General features: G+C 44.3%; 1 protein-coding gene across 1 annotated transcript in view; it reads right to left on the bottom strand.

The window, feature by feature from the left end:
- The window catches only part of TMPRSS12 (transmembrane serine protease 12), a 28,943-nt gene extending 15,757 nt beyond the window's left edge, over positions 1 to 13,186 (bottom strand). Inside the window, exons 1-3 of the mRNA XM_070408808.1 lie at positions 13,063 to 13,186; positions 12,234 to 12,429; positions 1,626 to 1,894 (exon numbers count right to left, since the gene is read on the bottom strand). Coding sequence (XP_070264909.1) covers positions 1,626 to 1,894; positions 12,234 to 12,429; positions 13,063 to 13,186 — 589 coding nt within the window. The remainder of the gene's footprint in view (positions 1 to 1,625; positions 1,895 to 12,233; positions 12,430 to 13,062) is intronic.
- Positions 13,187 to 18,625: the final 5,439 nt, after the last annotated feature.

An 18,625-nucleotide genomic window follows, 5' to 3' on the forward strand; every position in this document is an offset into this window, starting at 1 on the left:
ACAGAAAAGTTGGCAATTAACACAGCATGATTCCTACTGATTGGTCATTTTCTTTCTTTTTTTTTAATCCTCTCTCAATTTTCTCCATTTTCAGAGAGAGTATAATGGCTGCTTCCCCCACGCGCCCCACCGTGGGCAGGGAGCCAACCACAACCCAGGCATGCATGTGCCCTTGACCAGTAATCTAACCCCTGACCCTTCTGTGCACTGGCCTACTCTCTAACCACTGAGAACCACTGGCCAGGGCTGATCGATCCTTTCCCTTCCTACACTGTACTACACACCCGTCAAAAGTCTGTATGGTTCTTGGCTGGGCCGCAGGGGCGGGGTTGGGGGGAGAGAGAGGAGGAAGTTTCCACATGGGTCTGCCCTCAGTGTCAGGGCGACCTGCAGCCGCGCAATTACAGCTAACAGACGGGCGTGCTGCAGTGCCTGGGGACCGCGGGCGCCTAGATGTATGAGCTCCCCATAGTAACCTCTTTAAACCTCAGTTTATTCATACATATTACAGTATTTCTCATTGTACTGTTAGGGATGTTAAATGAGAAACTCATTAAAATGCTTGCCCTGCATAAATGGCAGTTGCTCCTATAATTATTCTCATTGTTAAAGATTTAATAATTGCCAGTGGCCATTAAGCTAGTACAGACTTAGGTTTGTGATTCTAAAGCCAATGCCTTCCCCCATACCATGTTGCTTTTCTTCTCTTTCTTAGAAAGAATTAACAGAGGAAGAAATAGTAATTCACACATCTTTCATACAATTATCTCTAGTCTATCCTACCTAAATAATCCACAAATATTACAATGGCTAGGTTCTGTAAGGAACAGAATCAAAGGCTCAGTACTGATCTCATATATGGCTAACTAGACTTACATTACCTCAAGAGCAGTTTGTACTTAATGTAGTACTTAAATATTCAGGCTTTAGAATAAAAAAGGCCTGGATTTGAGTCTCAGCTTCTCAACCTCTAACATCCACAATTCCTGATCTGTTAAAAGGGAATAATAACATTAACTCCCTCACAGGAATTTTTGGAGGATAAGATAAAAATAATATATTTAGAGCAGGGCCCGAAACATGGTTAATGCTCCCAAATGGTAGCTGTTGTTATTACCAACGTGAGATACTGTTTTCTACATTTAAATTTTTTCCCATTAGTTCAGCCAATCAACAATTAATGCCCCTTTGTGCAATAAAGAAAATTCACCATCAGCTTGTTTGATACTAAACAGAGCATTACGTTTAAAAGGACACACGTTGATTCCTTACGGCCAGAAGCTTATTAAAGACAAGCCATGCTGTCACGTAGCTGGCTCTATCACCTATGCGTCTCAACAAGGACAGAAACACTCAGATCGCCATCCTCTCTGAGGATGTCCAGAGGTTCAGGTATCTTGGCATGTATAACCAGAGAAAGTCTTTACTTCTGCTTTGGAAGATAATTTTCTCTCTCCCGCAAGGAAGAAAAAAAAAATACAGACAAGAAAGACAACATTTCCCTTTCACTGGTTTGTAAAGACTCATAATACAGAGAGATAAAGAAATATATAAAAGGGTTCACCTTCTCCAATAACCAGAAAAAAACAAAACAACTGTATCAATAAAGTTCAGACTATAATTACCTTCTTCTGTTGTTCTTCCCCAGCCACCTATGAAACACTCTGTCTTTTCATCCAGCTTTTGGAAAACATCAAAAGGTAGACAAATAGGCTGAATGTAGTTATTATACCTCACTGCTTTTTTTAAATGAAAAAGCGCAATGTCATTTACATAAGTTTCCAAATTGAAGTTTGGATGGACGATGATTGCTTTAACCTTTATAATCTTGGTGTGTGGACGTCTCCCGTCTATATTATTAGTTCCAAGCACAGCTCTCCACACTACAGGATCTCTGAAAGAAAGTAAATGTTCTTATTATAAACACATTTATTTGAATAAATATTCTTAATCTCCCACTAGTTTTTTTCTCATGTTAATAACAAAAAATTTTTATCCCACTTTTATGTGACATAAAGTCACATCAAATAAAAACCTAAATATCAATATGTAGGAAAAGAGAAAAACATCTGTGGAACAGAAAGTCCAAAATCAGATTCAGAGAATTTTTTTAAAATATATTTTTTATTGCTTTCAGAGAGGAAGGGAGAGATAGAAACATCAACGATGAGAGGGAATCATTGATTGGCTGCCTCCTGCACACCCTCCACTGGGGATCGAGCCTGCAACCTGGGCATGTGCCCCTGACCGGAATTGAACCTGTAGGCCAACGCTCTATTCACTGAGCCAAATCGGTTAGGGCTCAGAGAATTTATATGACTAAGGCAGGAGCACTTCTTACCAGTGGACAGAGCATGAATTAGTAAATGATATTGGGGAAACTAGCTAATTAACTAGTTTGAAAAGTGAATTAATTCTCTGGAAAACACAAAACAATAAAATAAACTTAAAATGTATTAAATAGATTTAGACACAAATATTTTAAATAAAACTTCCTATCTTTTAGAGATACATAAAGTGGTATGTCTGAGATTTGCTCCAAAATAATTTGAGGGAGAGTTGATGAGGATAAAGATGAAACAAACAAAAAATATGAAACAAGATCTGGCATGAATTGATAATGAAGCTGGGCTATTAGTATCTGGAAGTTCACTAAACTATTCCCTCTACTAGTGTAAATTCTTGAAAATTTTAGGAAACATTTAGACATTAAATTAGTGTGAGAATTATAAAAATTAAGTCAGAAAGAACATATAGGTGAATACATAATACAGTACTGACACGAGGAAGGACTTTATAAAGCACAACACTAAATATAAAAACAATGTACCTTGCCCTAGCCAGTTTGGCTCACTGGATAGAGCGTTGGCCTAGGGACTGAAGGGTCCCAGGTTCGATTCCGGTCAAGGGCATGTACCTTGGTTACAGGCACATCCCCAGTGGGGGGTGTGCAGGAGGCAGCTGATCGATGCTTCTCTCTCATCGATGTTTCTAACTCTCTATCCCTCTCCCTTCCTCTCTGTAAAAAATCAATAAAATATTTTAAAAAAACAAAAAACAATGTACCTTGACAGTCTTTGAAAAACACACCAAAAAGCAAGCAAGACCCCAAACCAACCAAATGATGTTCTGTAGGACAAAAGTCAACAATTAAAATCCAAGCATTTTACAGTTGTTATACCTGTCATTGGATTGGGAAAGAAGGACTTTTACTTTTTACATGGTTGTTTAAAAATGCTGAAATTCCTTTTTACTGTTCAAATGGGAAAAGTTTATATATGTGTGTGTGTGTGTGTGTGTGTGCGCGCGTGCACATCCTATATAATAAAAGGCTAATATGCACATCGAACAGCAGAACACTTGGTCGCTATGATGCGCACTGACCACCAGGGGCAAGACGCTCAATGCAGGAGCTGCCTCCTGGTGGTCAGTGCGGTAGCCAGAAGCTGGGCTCATGGCTGGTGAGCGCAGCAGTGGTGGCGGGAGCCTCTTCCACCTCCGTGGTAGCGCTAAGGATGTCCAACTGCCAGCTTAGGCCCGCTCCCCACGAGGAGCGGGCCTAGTCGGACATCCCCCGAGGGCTCCTGGACTGTGAGAGGGCGCAGGCCGGGCTAAAAGGCCCCCCGAGTGCATGAAAATGTTTAAAGTCCTAGTTCTGTCCTATTTTGTTTTTTTAATCGCTACTTTAAGCTAATTTGAAATAATGATGTTTCTTTCCTTTTCCAAACTTAATGTATGTTATTTACTTCAATTTATTCAGACCATAAAATTAAAAAGCAAGTTGTATACACTGAAAATTACAAAATATTGCTGAAAGAAATGAAAGAGTACGTACATAAATGGAAAGACATCCCATGTTCATGATTGGAAGACTTACTACTGTTAGGATGACAGTACTAGTCAAAATGATCTGTAGATTCAAAGCAATCCCTATAAAAATCCCAATGATGTTTTTTGTAGAAGTAGAAAAACCTATCCTAAAATTCATATGGAATATCAAGGGACCCCCAAGTAGCCAAAATAATCTTGAAAAAGAAAAATGAAGTTGGAGAAAACACAGTTCCTGATTTCAAAACTTACTGCAAAGCTATAGTGATCTAAACAATGTGGTGCCAATAGAAGGAGAGGTATATACACCAATGGAAAAGAATAGAGAGCCCAGAAATACACCTTTGCATGTGTGGTCAACTGGTTTTCAACAAGTGTTTCAAGACAATTCAGGAGGAATGGACAGGCTTTTCAACAAATTGTGCTAACAAGATTAGATATCTACATGCAAAAGAATGAAGTTGGACCCTTACCCTACACCATATGCAAAAATTAACTAAAAATAGATAATGGCCAATATATGAATAAAATTATTAAAACTCTTATAATAAAACTTTCATAATGTTGGATTTGGAAATGATTTCTAGGATATGACACCAAAAGCACAGGAACAAATGAAAAAATAGATAAACTGGACTTCAACAAAATTAAAAAATGATAAATAAAACAAATGAACAAATAAAACAGAAACAGACTCACCAATACAGGAAACAAACTGGTGATTATCAGCATGGGGAGAGGTTGGGGGGTGTAGGTGAAATAGGGTGAAGGGGATTAAGAGGTACAAACTTCCATTTATAAAATAAATAAGTCATGGGGATATAATGTACAAGATAAAGAATATAGTCGATAATATTGTAATAACTTTGGTGACAGATGGTAACTAGACTTACTGTGCGGATCATTTCTTAATGTATATAAATATGAAATCACTATGATATACACCTAAAACTAATAGAATATTGTATATCAATTTTTTAAAATTTTAAAACTTTTGTGCATCAAAGGACACTACCAAGAGAGTGAAAAGACAATCACAGAAGAAAATATCTGTAAAACATATATTTGATAAGGGATTAATAGCCAGAATATATAAAACACTCCAACAGCCTAACCAAAAAAAGACTCCCCAAACAGCCCAATTAAAAAATGAGCAAAGGACTTGAAAAGACATTTCAAAGACTTGGAAAGATGTTTAGCATCACTAATGATTAGAGAAATGCAAAGCAAAACCACAATGAGCCACCACATTCATTAGGGCAATTATAGTGGTGTGAATGAAAGTTGTGCAAGAGATGAGCTAAGGAAAAAGAGACTGATGTTCTGGATATACTTCTAATCAGCATGGGTACTGGGGGACAGAAGAAATATATTTAAGAGCTACTGCACAGAGAGAGTCAGCATACTCTCTGGATAGTGGAGCTGTTGGTAATGCTGTTATCTGAAAAATAGAGAAGAAAGATTTAAAAATTAACTTTTTGCAACTAATGAACAAACAAGAAACACAAATAAAAACTCATAAGCACAGACCACACCATGGTGGTTACCAAAGGGAAGGAGGCTGGGGGAACAGGAAATGGTAAAGGGGGTCAAATATGTGGTAACGGAAGAATATTTGACTTTGGGTGGTGGGCACAAAATGCAACATATAGATGATGTGTCATAGAATTGTACACTTGAAACTTATATACTTTTATTAGCCAATATCACCCTGACAAATTTAATTAACAAAAATTTTAGTTAAAACTTAAAAAAATTTTCATTTTTAGACTTACTGAGAATGCAACTCCAATATATATGTGTAGTGGGCAGCTGGAAATATGACTTCAGCTGGAGAGAATTAGGAGTTACCAGTACATGGTGATGCCAGAAACAGGAGTAGATTGAGACATCTCTGGGAAAGAGTACAGATGATAAGGTCAGAGGATAGAAAATACTGCCATTTAAAAGATGACAGACTCCATCAAGGAAGCAGAGAAAAGGAAAAACGGTTGAGTAGAAATTGAGAAAAAAAGATAGTTATAAGCGCAGCAGTCAACTTTGTCAGATTTTATAGAGATCAAAAAGGATAGGGACTGAGGTCATTAGATTTGACATGGAGGTGGATTTTTTAATGCTGTTTTTTGACCACAGAAATCATATTGCATTTGGGATTTTATGAGTCAATGCAGACAAAGGAAAAGGGAATCTCTCTTTCAAGGAGTCTAACAATGAAGGGAAAAACAGAAACTGGTAGGGTGTTTGTTTATTTACGAGTAACTAGAGGCCCGGTGCATGAAATTCGTGCACTGGGTGGGGGGCAGGTCCCTCAGCCTGGCCTGCACCCTCTCACAGTCCAGAAGCCCTCAGGGGATGTCCAACTGATGGGGAGTGGGCCTAAGCCATCAGTCAGACATCCTTAGCACTCCAGCGGCTAAGGGCTCTGGCTGAGCAGTGCTCCCCCCAGGGGAGCACACAGACCACCAGGGAGCAGCTTCTGCATTGAGCGTCCGCCCCCTGGTGGTCAGTATGTGTCATAGAGACCGGACATTCCACCATTCAGTTGATTTGCATATTACCCTTTTATTATATAGGATAATGAAGTGTTTGAAAGCTGTAGGGAAGAAACAAGAGGAAGAGGTTGAAAAATACTAAAGAGACAATGAGATGTAATGAAACAGTATAGTTTTTGAGACCTGGGTTTAAATGAGTGGGCTGCCACTTAATAGCTATGTGATCTTGGGCAAGTAACCAAATCTCTCTGATCTCTGGATTCCTCAATTGTAAAGTGGAGATAATAATAACTATCTGAGAAGGTTAGTGGGAGGGCTTTTTAATACAGAATTATATGTAACATCCTTAGTACCTAATCTCAAAGCTGGTCTTTGGTAAGTGGTGGTTATAAGAAGGAACAAGGAATAATTGATGGTGCAGGCTTTAGGAAGTGAGGGGGAACAGGAATAGAAGGTGGCAGAGTTAGTCCTCTCAGACAGGAGGAAACTCCTGGAAAGTAGATGATGCCTTTGTAATGACTACTTTCTTAGAACCTAGCCCAGTCTCTCGTATATAACATATATTCAGTAAGAACATCAACAGGATTGAGACTTTGGAACTGTTAAGTGGAATATGAACATTATCTTCAGATGTTTGGAAGAGGAATTGGGTTTGATATACTAGTATATGGCGTCAGACGGCAGAATGAAAACCAAGACATTTAGTTCAACATAAGGAAAAGCTTTCTAAGAATGAAAGCTGCAGGAAATTGAAATGAGAGTCTCCCACAGAGACTGGTTCAGGCAGAGATCCATATGACGCAGTTATGGTTATGTGTGCAAGTTTTCATTCTGACAAACCTGGATTTGATTCCTGATTTTGTTGCTTCCCAGCTGTGGAACCATGAGCAAGGTACTTATGAATGCCCAGGTCTCAGGGTCTCCCTTCAGCAAAGAGTGGTTGCAAAGATTAGTGGCCATTACGTATGAAAGAATGCCTGGCTCAGTACATTGAAGCGATAATTATTTCAGACTAGAGAACCCTTAGTGTAAGAAGGATTCCTAATACAGGACAGAGGGCTGAACTAGACATTCAAAATGGCTATTTGAACTCTAAGGTTCTCTGACAATATAATAAAACTGTATCGTTTGACCAAGGTCACACATCTAGTGGGTTTTGGAACCTTAAAGCCACTGCACCACTGTGCCAGGGGAAGACTAAGATACAGGTATCCCCACTCCAAACTCATTGTGCGCCCCACCATGTCAGAGGAACAGATCAGTAAAGGCACATTGTAGAACTCAGTAGGCGTTAAGAGCTTTTCCAAGAATTTTCAAACCATACAAGCAGGCCTTTCCTCCCTTGGCTTAAGGCAGTGGTTCTCAACCTTGGCTACACATTAGAATCACCTGGGAATCTTTTTAAAATCCTGATTTCTGGGCCTCAACCTCCAGAAATTCTGTCTTTGTTATGGGATGGAGCCACATTAGTAACAAAGAAACAGAATTTCCGGAGGATGAGGCCCAGAAATCAGGATTTTAAAAAGATTCCCAGGTGATTCTAATGTGCAGCCAAGGTTGAGAGCCACTGGCTTAAGGTTTGAAAGCTGCAGAAAAGCAGCTTTTAGAGATAGCATGTTAGAAAACAGTTGTAAAACACCCACCTGAAAGAGCAGAATTGACTTCTAACTCTAAAACTTTTTCTCCATCTCTTTCTGTACAATTGGTTACACCGTTGTATCTTTCCATGTTTATAATCTCTATTACTCAAAGGCCAATTGATAGAACTAAAATCCATGTTTTAAAAATATAGTGTACACATTAAAACCTATCCAATCAGGCCAGTTCCCTCAATTGAATTTTGAAGTTATTAGTTCCTTTTAAAGACTTTTCATGTCCTAGCTAGTTTGGCTCAGTGGCTAGAGGGTCCTGGGTTCGATTCTGGTCAAGGGCACATACCTTGGTTGCAGACTACTCCCTGGTCTGGGCCCTGGTCAAGGCTCATGCAGGAGGCAACCAATCAATGTGTTTCTCTCACATTGATATTTCTCACTGTCTTTCCCTCTCTTCCACTCTCCCTAAAAGTCAATGGAAAAATATCCTCGGGTGAGGATTAACAAACAAACAAAAAAGACTTTTCATTCTTCTCTAAGATTCTCTTAAAAATTAAAGACTAGCCTGGCTGGTTTGGCTCAGTGGATGGAGCCTCTGCCTGTGGACTGAAAGGTCCCGGGTTTGATTCCAATCAAAGGCACATGCCCGGGTTGCAGGCTCTACCCCCAGTAGGAGGCATGCAGGAGGCAGCCAACCAATGATTCTCTCTCATCATTGATGTTTCTCTCTCTCTCTCCCTCTCCCTTCCTCTCTGAAATCAATAAAAAAAATTTTTTTAAAAATTAAAGACTAGCCTGGCTGGTGTGGCTCAGTTGGTTGAGCGTTGTCCCATGCACCAAGAGGTCCCTGGTTCAATCCCAGTCAGGGCACATGCCTGGATTGCAGGCTCAACCCCCAGTAGGGAGCGTGCAGGAGGCAGCTGATTGATGTTTCTCTCAATTTGATGTTTCTCTTTCTCTCTCTCCCTCTCCCTTCTTCTCTCACTAAATCAACTTTTATTTTTATTTTATTATTTTTTTAAAAATATATTTTATTGATTTTTTACAGAGAGGAAGGGAGAGAGATAGATAGTTAGAAACATCGATGGGAGAGAAACATCGATCAGCTGCCTCCTGCACATCTCCCACTGGGGATGTGCCCGCAACCCAGGTACATGCCCTTGACCGGAATCGAACCTGGGACCTTTCAGTCCGCAGGCCGACGCTCTATCCACTGAGCCAAACCGGTTTTGGCGACTAAATCAATTTTTAAAAACCCACATATTTTTTAAAAACATTTTTTTAAAAAATATATATATTTTATTGATTTTTTTACAGAGTGGAAGGAAGAGGGATAGAGAATTAGAAACATCAAAGAGAGAGAACCCTCAATCAGCTGCCTCCTGCACACCCCCTACTGGGGATGTGCCCACAACCAAGGTACATGCCCTTGACCGGAATCGAACCCGGGACCCTTCAGTCCGCAGGCCGATGCTCTATCCACTGAGCCAAACCAGTTAGGGCTAAAAACATTTTTAAAAATTAAAGACTACAGGGAGACTGTAAGACAGGTACCATGGTTTTCCAAAGGATTTACCTTAGAGCTTTATATATATATTCTAAACCTCACCCAAGGCTATGTTTTTATTGATTTTAGAGAGAGGAAGAGGGAAAGAGAGAGGGAGAGAAAGAAACATCAATGTGTGAGAGAACCATCAATTGGGTGCCTCCTGTATGTGCCCTGACTGGGGATCGAACCCGAAACCTAGGTACGTGCCCAGATCAGGAATGGAACCCAAAAGCTTTTGGTGTAGGACAGTCGTCAGCAAACTGGCCCTTTAGTGTGGCTCTTCCACAAAATACAACATGCGGGTATGCACGTACAGTGCGATTGAAACTCCGTGGCCCATGCCACGGGGCCAAAGAGCCGCATGTGGCTCGCGAGTCGCGGTTTGCCGACCACTGCTGTAGGACGACGCTCCAACCAACTGAGCCACCTGACCAGAGCTAAAGCTTCATATTAAACTAGAGGCCCGGTGCATGAAATCCGTGCATGGGTGCAGTTCATAGGCCTGGTCGGCAATTGAAGCGCAAGGAAGAGCAGGTCCCAGCTGAACTCTGGGCCCTGGGCAGCACCTGGGCCCCCGGACCCTCGCATCACCCCCTCTGCCTGAGTCATGGCGCCTGAGTCCCCATCCGGAGATGCAGTGAGCACAGCTGGACACTGCGGGCCGGGGCACTGCTTGGAAGCCAGGAGGGCAGTGCACTCTCTCCCAACCAGCCTCACAGACCGGCTCCTGCATGAACCCACGGGGAGCCCGATCGGCCCCTTTGGTCCCGGCAGCTGCAGCCTGGCTCAGCCAGAAGAGGCCGTGCGGGTGCAGGGCGGGCTCCTTGTGGGCACCTGGCACCTGAGCGTGGGGGATTCCCTGGCGCGTGCCCTGGCGTCCCGGGGGGCGGGGGGGAGCAGGGGGAGTGAGAGTGAGCTCGGCGGACACCCTGCATTCTCACCTCACTTCTGTCCTTGTCACCCCCACCCACCAGGTAGCCGGCAAGAAGTCGCAGCCCCTGGCCTGGGCACCGCGGGAGGTTGGTCGCTGCCACCCACCCCCAATTCCCCAGCCCAGCAGCCCAGGGCCTGGCCCTGATCGGGACATCAGGGGCTGCTGACTGCTGGTCACCATTTGCAGGGCGATCGGTGGGGCGATCAGGCCCCCGCTCACTCGCACCCACCTTGGCCTGGCACTGCCCACTCACCTACTCCACCATCCCACCATGGTCTCACTCTCGTTGGGGCCCTTCAGGGCCAGCAGCGCCTTCACTGCCGCCCCCTGGTGGTCAGCGCACATCATAGCAAGCGGTCAAATTCCTGGCTGACCAATTTGCATATTAGGCTTTTATTTTATAGGACTAGAGGCCCGGTGCATGAAAATCGTGCATGGGTGGGATGCCTAGGCCTGGCCAGCAATCAGGGCCTATCAGGGCCAGGCTGATCAGTGTCAGGCCGGAGAAGAGGCGACGGTTGCTGGGCCAGGCGTGGAAAGAATGGACGCTGGACACCACCATCATTGGCACTCCGCCACTGCACAGTTCCCTGCCTCCCCCCCTCCTCCTTCCCTTGCCACAGTGCCACTACCATGGTGGGCAGGTGGCGGGCCGATCAGGACCTGCTGGCCAGGGGGAGGGATAGGGCACAGGAGGTTGGCCGCCAGACCCGAGGACAGAGCCAGCCCTTGACCCCTCTGAAAGGGGCCATGTCCACTGCTACTCATCCCCGGTTCCCCATCCCAGCCCGGGGCCTGGCCCCAATTGGGTGATTGGAGCCTGCTGGCCGGGGGTGGAAGTAGGGGAGGGACCGCAGGAGGTTGGCTGTGGGAGTGCACTGACCACCAGGGGGCAGCTCCTGCATTGAGCATCTGCCCACTGGTGGTCAGTGCATGTCATAGCGACTGCTTATGTATAGGCTTTTATATATACACTAGAGGCCCTATGCACAAAATTCGTGCAAGGGGCTTGGCCCTCACAGCCACAGCGGCTTGCCTCTACCCTCGCAGCCCCAGCTTCATCTAGAAAGACGTCCGGAAGGTCTTTCAGCTGTCTAGTCTAATTAGCATATTATGCTTTTATTATTATAGTTAGATGGTTCTATTCTCACTGTGGTAAATCCTATTTCTCTAAGATTGACATAATCCATAGATTCAATAAACATATATTATGTCTCCTATAAAGTAGTCCAAGTTCTATATTAGTACCAGGAATATAAAATAAAACATGTAGTCCTTGCCTTCAAATAACTCCTGACCTAAAGGTGAGAAAGACAAATACATGATTACAATATAATAATTTTAATAGCTAAAAGGAAGTTTCATTATTTAAAGTAAGGTCCAACCAACTCCAACCCACAGGCCAAATCTGGCCTGTCTCCTATTTTTACACAGCTAATAAACAAAGAATGTTTTTTGCACTTGTAAATGATTGGGGGAAAAGTAATATTTTGTTCAAATTTCAGTGTTCATAAATATCGATTGGATCACAGCACACACATTCAATGATGTATTGTCTATAACCATTTTGGTTCTATAGTTGCACAGTTTAATAGTTGTGACAGACACCATATGGTCTGCAAAGCCTAAAATATTTACCGAAAATGCCTCTACAGGAAATGTTTGTTGACCTCTGATTTTCAGGATGCATTTAAAAAGACATTCAGTGTAGAACATATAAGGCATAATAGGCCCTTGCAAACATACAGCTTAAGAGAACAGGACTGAAGTCAAATGTTCCTCCACCGCTCTGAGATCTCCCCAGGAGAGTAAGACAGGCGTGTGTTATGAATACATACCGAGTGTCCCTCGTGCAGTGGGCCGCTGTGAGGACCCAGCTGTTCCGAACTAAGCTTCCCCCACAGATATGAGCCATGATTCTCCCGGATCGAATCTGCAGGCTCACTATCCAGGGCCACGCGCCAGTCTGGGCGGCCGTGCCCCCGACGATACGAGACCCTGTCAGCACGTTCACCAGCGGAGCTGTTCCACAGCCTACAAATAAAACCGATACATCACTCAGACCGAACATCTGATAACAGGTATTACCTCCTAATCTTAACACACTAATACAGGCTTTTAAATTCCTAGTTTAACAACTGGCCAAGCGAGCTGGATACCATATTTTGAGGGAGGAAAAAAAAGGAGAGTTAAGGTAAACAGGTCTTATTTATAAGTAGAATGACATGAAATCAACACAATGCATCAATTTTTAAAGCTCTGTTGCCCGAAAGCATAAAAATGAGATGTTTTTCTGGCCAGGTGTCATGTTCTTCCCCCGGGGGAACTGGTGAGCCAAGGGCCCACAAGTTCCAATACTTGCCACTTTTATTTTTAATTTTCCTGAACTGTAGCCTGAAAAGGTCACCTAAGAGCCCTAATTCAACTCGGAATTCCCATGAGTCCGTCCTCTGAGAATGGGAGTGCCGAGCCCCTCAAAGAGACGCCCTGCACATGCGCCCTTTCTGCTATTGTTACTGCTCTTGTCCAGGTGACAGCTCGGGTCCGCAGGTCTTCAGTGAAAGGCACCCGGGACGACGGGGAAGGAGGCCCCGAACCAGCGCTGTGGGCGTGGGGAGCGGAGGGGACCGTCCAGTCCGGAGGGAGGGGGGAGAGAGGAACACATACTGCCCTTGGCGTCCGGCCTGTCCCGGGAGGGGCGCCGGCCCCCGTGCGAGAGCGAGGGGCGCCCCGGGAGGAGGAGGGCGCCCCCCAGCAGCAGCAGCGCGGCGCCCAGCGGCCCCGGCCGCATCGTGGGACTCCGGCCGGCAAGATGGCGCCGGCCGCCCATCCGCCGGCCACGCGGCGGGGCGGGTGGGGAGGGGCCAAGCCCGCCAAGGAGTGGCGGGCGGTGCCGGCGGGTCCGCCTCGCCGAGGTGTCCTAGTGTGTGTGCACTTATTGGACGGACGCACTGAAGAGTCCCGCCCTCGGCCGGGCTCGGGGCTCCTGATTGGATGAGGCTTTCCCGGGCCAGGCCCACACACCTGCCCGGACAGCGGGCCTGGGTGGTGGGAGGGGAGGTGGCGCCCCGGGCGGTGCTGCTGGCTCAGACCTGCGAGGCCGGGTGGGCGGGCCGCCAGGGGGTTGCTCAGCAAAGGCCAAAGGCGGCCAAGCTGGGAACGGGGAGGTAAAGCAGGAGACTGTGCAGGCATGGGGGGGACGCAATTCCTGTGATACAGGTCGATCTCATTATTCATCGTCTTGCAGTAGTTTGCCTTGAGCTGACCTCAGGGCGAGCTGATACAGTCACATGCAAGGACCTGCAACGTTGAGGACGAAGCCTGTCTGCAGGTAAAACGCCGCTCCACTTCAGTCCCTAGCCTGAAAGATGCATGATTCCCGGCCCTGTCAGAATCCCTGAGACGCCCCCTTGCCGCTGCAAACAGTGTGGGGAGAGGGTGCAGGTAAGTGACTCCAGTTAATGGATGCATTGAACAGGTAACCTTACACTCGGTGCTGTACAGGGAAATGGTATCATTTCCTGGGAAGTGTGGTAAGCCCTGACCCAGAGAACTTGATAACTTGGCTAAGCACCCAGCCCAAGCCCGACACCAATTCAGACACCAGGGAGTGGTGTGGGCTGTGGCCGTCTGGGAAGGCGCCCTGCAGGAGGGGTATGTTAGCTGGGCCTAGATTGAGGGGGAATGTCAAGAAGAGGAAGGAGATGTAGTGAAGACAGGCACAGCATAAGCAAAGGCATGGAATTTTGAAAATTAATAAAGGAAACCTCAACCAAAATTGGAGTCTGGAGGGCCTGTAGCGGGGAACGCTCACACCCTATCACTCATCATTGGTTGCCCCGGAACTGGAAGAGATATGCCTTGATTTCCAGCAGGAAGATGTTTTCTACTCTAGTACCCCAACAAAAGGAAGATTTTCTCCTTCCCCAGCAATGACGCAACCACTGAGAGATTGTCACAACGCAACCAATGAGAAGTCAGTAGAGTTTGAGCTCCCAGTTTTCTCCAATGGACTCTTTGTTTATAACAGTTTCTCCCAACTTCCCCTTTCCTCCACAAGAGAAAGTTCCTCTCCTTGGTTCTCCAGGCTTGACTATGGTTTTGTCATCGCTCACATGCCTTGAGTTGCAATTCTCTGCTATTCCTCAATAAACCCATTTTTGCTGGTAGAATAGCTTTTTTTTTTTTAAGGTCAGTAATGTGTACCCATGCGTTTCTCCAGAGAAATAGAACCAGTAGGACCTGTAGAGGAGATTTATTATGGGAATTGGCTCACACCATTGTAGAGGCTGGGAAGTCGCACAGCATGCCATCTGCAAGATGGAGAACTAGGAAAACCAGTGGTATAGTTCAGTCCCAATCCAAAAGCTGGAGAACCAGGAGCTCTGATGTCTGAGGACAGGAGAGATGGATGTCTCCATTCAAGAAGGAAGGAAGAATTTGCCTCTTCTCCTCCGTTTTCTTTTACTTGGACACTCAATTGATTGGATTGTATGACAACCACCTACATTGGTGAGGGCACAACTTCCTTACTCAGTCTACTAATTCAAATGCTAATTTCTTCCAGAAATGAACTAACAGACACAACCAGAAATATTATTTTACCAGCTATCTGGACATCCCTTAGCCAAGTCAAGTTGACACATAAAATTAACCATCAATGTGAATACTGTTTCTCGGCCTGTTGGCTAAGATCAAGTATGATGCAATGTGTGTATGTATAATTTATTATTTTTATTTCAGTTGACATGCAATATTAATTACTGTTAAGGGCACAACATAGTGATTAGACATTTAGATAGATTATAAAGTTATCACCCTGATAAGTCTAGTATCCATCTGACACCCTATGTAGTTAATATATTGTTGACTATCTTCCCTGTGCTGTACTTGACATTCCTGGGACTGTTTTTATAACTGGAAATTTCTACTCTTAATCCTTTTCACATTTTTTACTAGTCCCCTCAACACCCCTTCCATTTGGCAACCAGCAGTATTCCTCTGTATCTATGCGATTGTTTCTGTTTTGTTTATTTATTTTGTTTTCTAGATTTCATATATAAATGAAATCATATGGTATTGGTCTTTCTCTGACTTATTTCACTTAGCATAATACACTCTGGTCCATCTATGTTGTTACAAATGGTAAGATTTCATTCTTTTTATGCCTGAATAGTATTCCATTGTATATCTGTACCACATCTTCTTTATCTACTTATCTATCGATGGACACTTAGGTTGCTTCTATATCTTGGTTACTGTAAATAATGAACATAGGAGTGCATATAATTTTTGAATTAGTGTTTTGAATTTCTTTGGATAAATACCCAGAAGTATTTATATGGTAGTTCTTTATTTAGTTTTTTGAGGACCCTCTATGCTGTTTTCCATAATGGCTGCACATTTATATATTTTGGATATTAACTGCTTATTGGATGCCTCATTGGCAAAGGTCTTCTCCCATTCAATAGGTAGTCTTTTCATTTTGTTGATGGCCCTTCACTATGCAAAAACTTTTAAATTTGATGTAGTGCCATTTGCTTACTTTTTTCCTTTGTTTCCCTTGCCTGAGCAGCCATATACTAAAAGATATTGCTGAGAGCGATATCACAGAGTTTATAGCCTGTGTTTTCTTCTAGTTTTATGGGTTTGGGTCTTCCATGTAAGTCTCTAATCCATTTTGAGTTTATCTTTTTTCTTTTTGAGTTTATTTTTGTATATGGTGTAAGAAAGTGGTTCAGTTTCATTTGTTTCACATGTATCCGTACAGTTTGCCCAACACCATTCATTGAAGAGACTGTCTTTACTCCATTGTATATTCCTCTCTGGTTTGTGAGTTTATTTCTGGGCTCTCTGTTCTGTTCCATTGGCCTAGGTGTCTTATTTTAGTAATCAAAACAGCCAGTACCATGCTGTTTTGATTACTATTGCCTTGTATTTTGATATCAGGTAGCGTGATACCTCCAACTTTGTTCTTCTTTCTCAAGGTTGTTTTTGCTATACGGGGTCTTTGTAGTTCTATATAAATTTTTGGTTTGGTTGTTATAGTTCTATGAAAAATGCCATTGATATTTTAATAGGGATTGCATTAAATCTATAGACTACTTTGGGTAATATGGACATTTTAACGATGTTAAGCATGGTATATGCTTCCATTTATTTGTATCTTTTTCGATTGCTTCAAAGTCTTGTCGTTTTCTGAGTACAGATCTTTACTTCCTTGGTTAATTGAGGTATGTTCTCTCTATCATACTTGGTAAGATTTTTTTATCTTTAAAAAAAGTTTTTTTTAATTGATTTCAGAGAGAGGATTGGAGAGGGAAAGAGGGATAGAAACATCAATGATGAGAATCATTGATAGGCTGCCTCCTGCATGCCCCCTACTGGGGATCAAGCCTGCAACCTGGGCACGTGCCCTGACCGGGAATCAAACTGTGACCTCCAGGTTCATAGGTCAGTGCTCAACCACTGAACCAGCTGGGAGGGCTGTTGTTCCACTTATTTATGCATTCCTTTGTTGACTCTTGTATGAGCCTTGACCAGTGACTAAACCCACAATCCTGGCGTATTGGGACAATGCTCTAACCAATTGAGCTACCCAGCCAGGACATTTTGCTAATATTTTGTTGAGGATTTTTCCATCTATGTTCATCAGGGATATTGACCTGTAACTCTCTATTTTTTTGGAGTATCTGTCTGATTTTGTTCATGTCCGTTGTTGTGTACTTCTGTTTTAACTGGTTCTTTTTTATTCTTTTGTTTCGCTTTGTTGAAGTTCTCACTGAGTTCATCTATTCTTCCTCTAAGTTATAACCAGGGTTTTGAACTTCTGGTAGATTGCTTGCCTCCATTTTATTTAGTTCTTATTCTGGAGTTTTGTCCTGTTCTTCCATTTGGGACATATCTCTTTTTCTCCTCATTTTAACTGACTCCCTATGTTTGTTTCTGTGTATTAGGTAGATCTGCTACATCTCCTGGTCCCTCCAGCCCTCACCCTGACAGAGTGGCCGAAGGTGTCCTATTGGGACCAGTGGTGCATGCTCCCTGGTCCCCTGTGGGGGTTGTGTATGCCCCCCTGTTGTGGTTGGGCCTCTACTGCTGTTGATGCAAATGAGTGGGGTTGACCCACAGGCTGACAGGCTATGAGGATGGCTGTGACTACAGCAGATGAGCTGCTGTGCAGGTACTGACCCCACAGAGCAGGAGCTGCTTTAGTGGGGCTCTGGTGCCTGCCAGGTTTCCCCTTCAGGTGTGCTGTTTGTGGAGCCAGTTGGGTGGTGCTCTAATACGGTCTAAAGCCAGCCACTGTTGGTTCTGGAGCCTCTTGGGAGGGGCTGCAGTGCAGGTCAAGATCAGCCACCACTTGTGCTGGGCTTGGGGATGCTTGGTAGGTGCCATAAAGTGATCTGTGGTTGGCTGCTACTTGTGCAGGACTTGGGCGAGGCTGTGCTGCAAATTGAGCCTGGCTGCTACTAGTGCCAGGCCGAGGACTCTTTGTGGGGCCCAGCCACCACTTGTGCTGGGTTTGTGGCCACTTAGTTGACGCTACTTCTGTTCTAGGCCAATGTAGTCTGTTGCTAATGCCTGCCTTGGGGCCGCTTAAAGGGATTTACAATGCAAGTTGAGATCAGTCACTCTTTGTGCTGGGCTGGGGCTGCTTAGTGAGAGCTATAAGGCTGTGCTTGTTTCAGTTTGTGGACCTTTGAGAGATTTTAGGAAAATCCTCACTGTTAGCCAAGGTGACTATCCTGTAGAGGAGCTACTGGAAGAGCTTGGGCCTGGTGAGCAAGTTAGGTGGGGCGAAGTCTCAGGGTATCATCTGGATGGGAGGGACGGTGGTAATCAGGTTCCTGGAGAGCGCAGATTTGGTGCCTGTTGGGTGGAGAAGATCTTAACAAAGGGACCTGCCAGTGCTGCCATCCGTAGAAAGAGTTGGCCCATCCCCTGTCCCTCCAGCCCTCACCCTGAAGTTAGTCAATTTAGTTCCTCCCCTTATATCACAAGTGCTTTTTGAGCTGTTGCCCCTGTGCTGGAGCTTAGAGCTAGTGAGTTGGTGAGCGAGTGAGTCTGTGTGTGGGTCCTTTAAGAGCAACCCTTTGATTCTAGCAGCACTTTGTCTTTCTTGGGTGCAATCCTGCTGGTTTTCATAGCCAGATGTTATGGGGACTCCTCCTCTCAGCACTGGTGCCTGGGCTGGGGAGCCAGATGTGGGGCTGGGACCCCCCACTTC

Source organism: Myotis yumanensis, unplaced genomic scaffold (genome assembly GCF_028538775.1).
Source record: "Myotis yumanensis isolate MYYU_CA2020_CCGP unplaced genomic scaffold, mMyoYum1.0.hap1 SCAF_3, whole genome shotgun sequence".
Classification (NCBI taxonomy): domain Eukaryota; kingdom Metazoa; phylum Chordata; class Mammalia; order Chiroptera; family Vespertilionidae; genus Myotis; species Myotis yumanensis.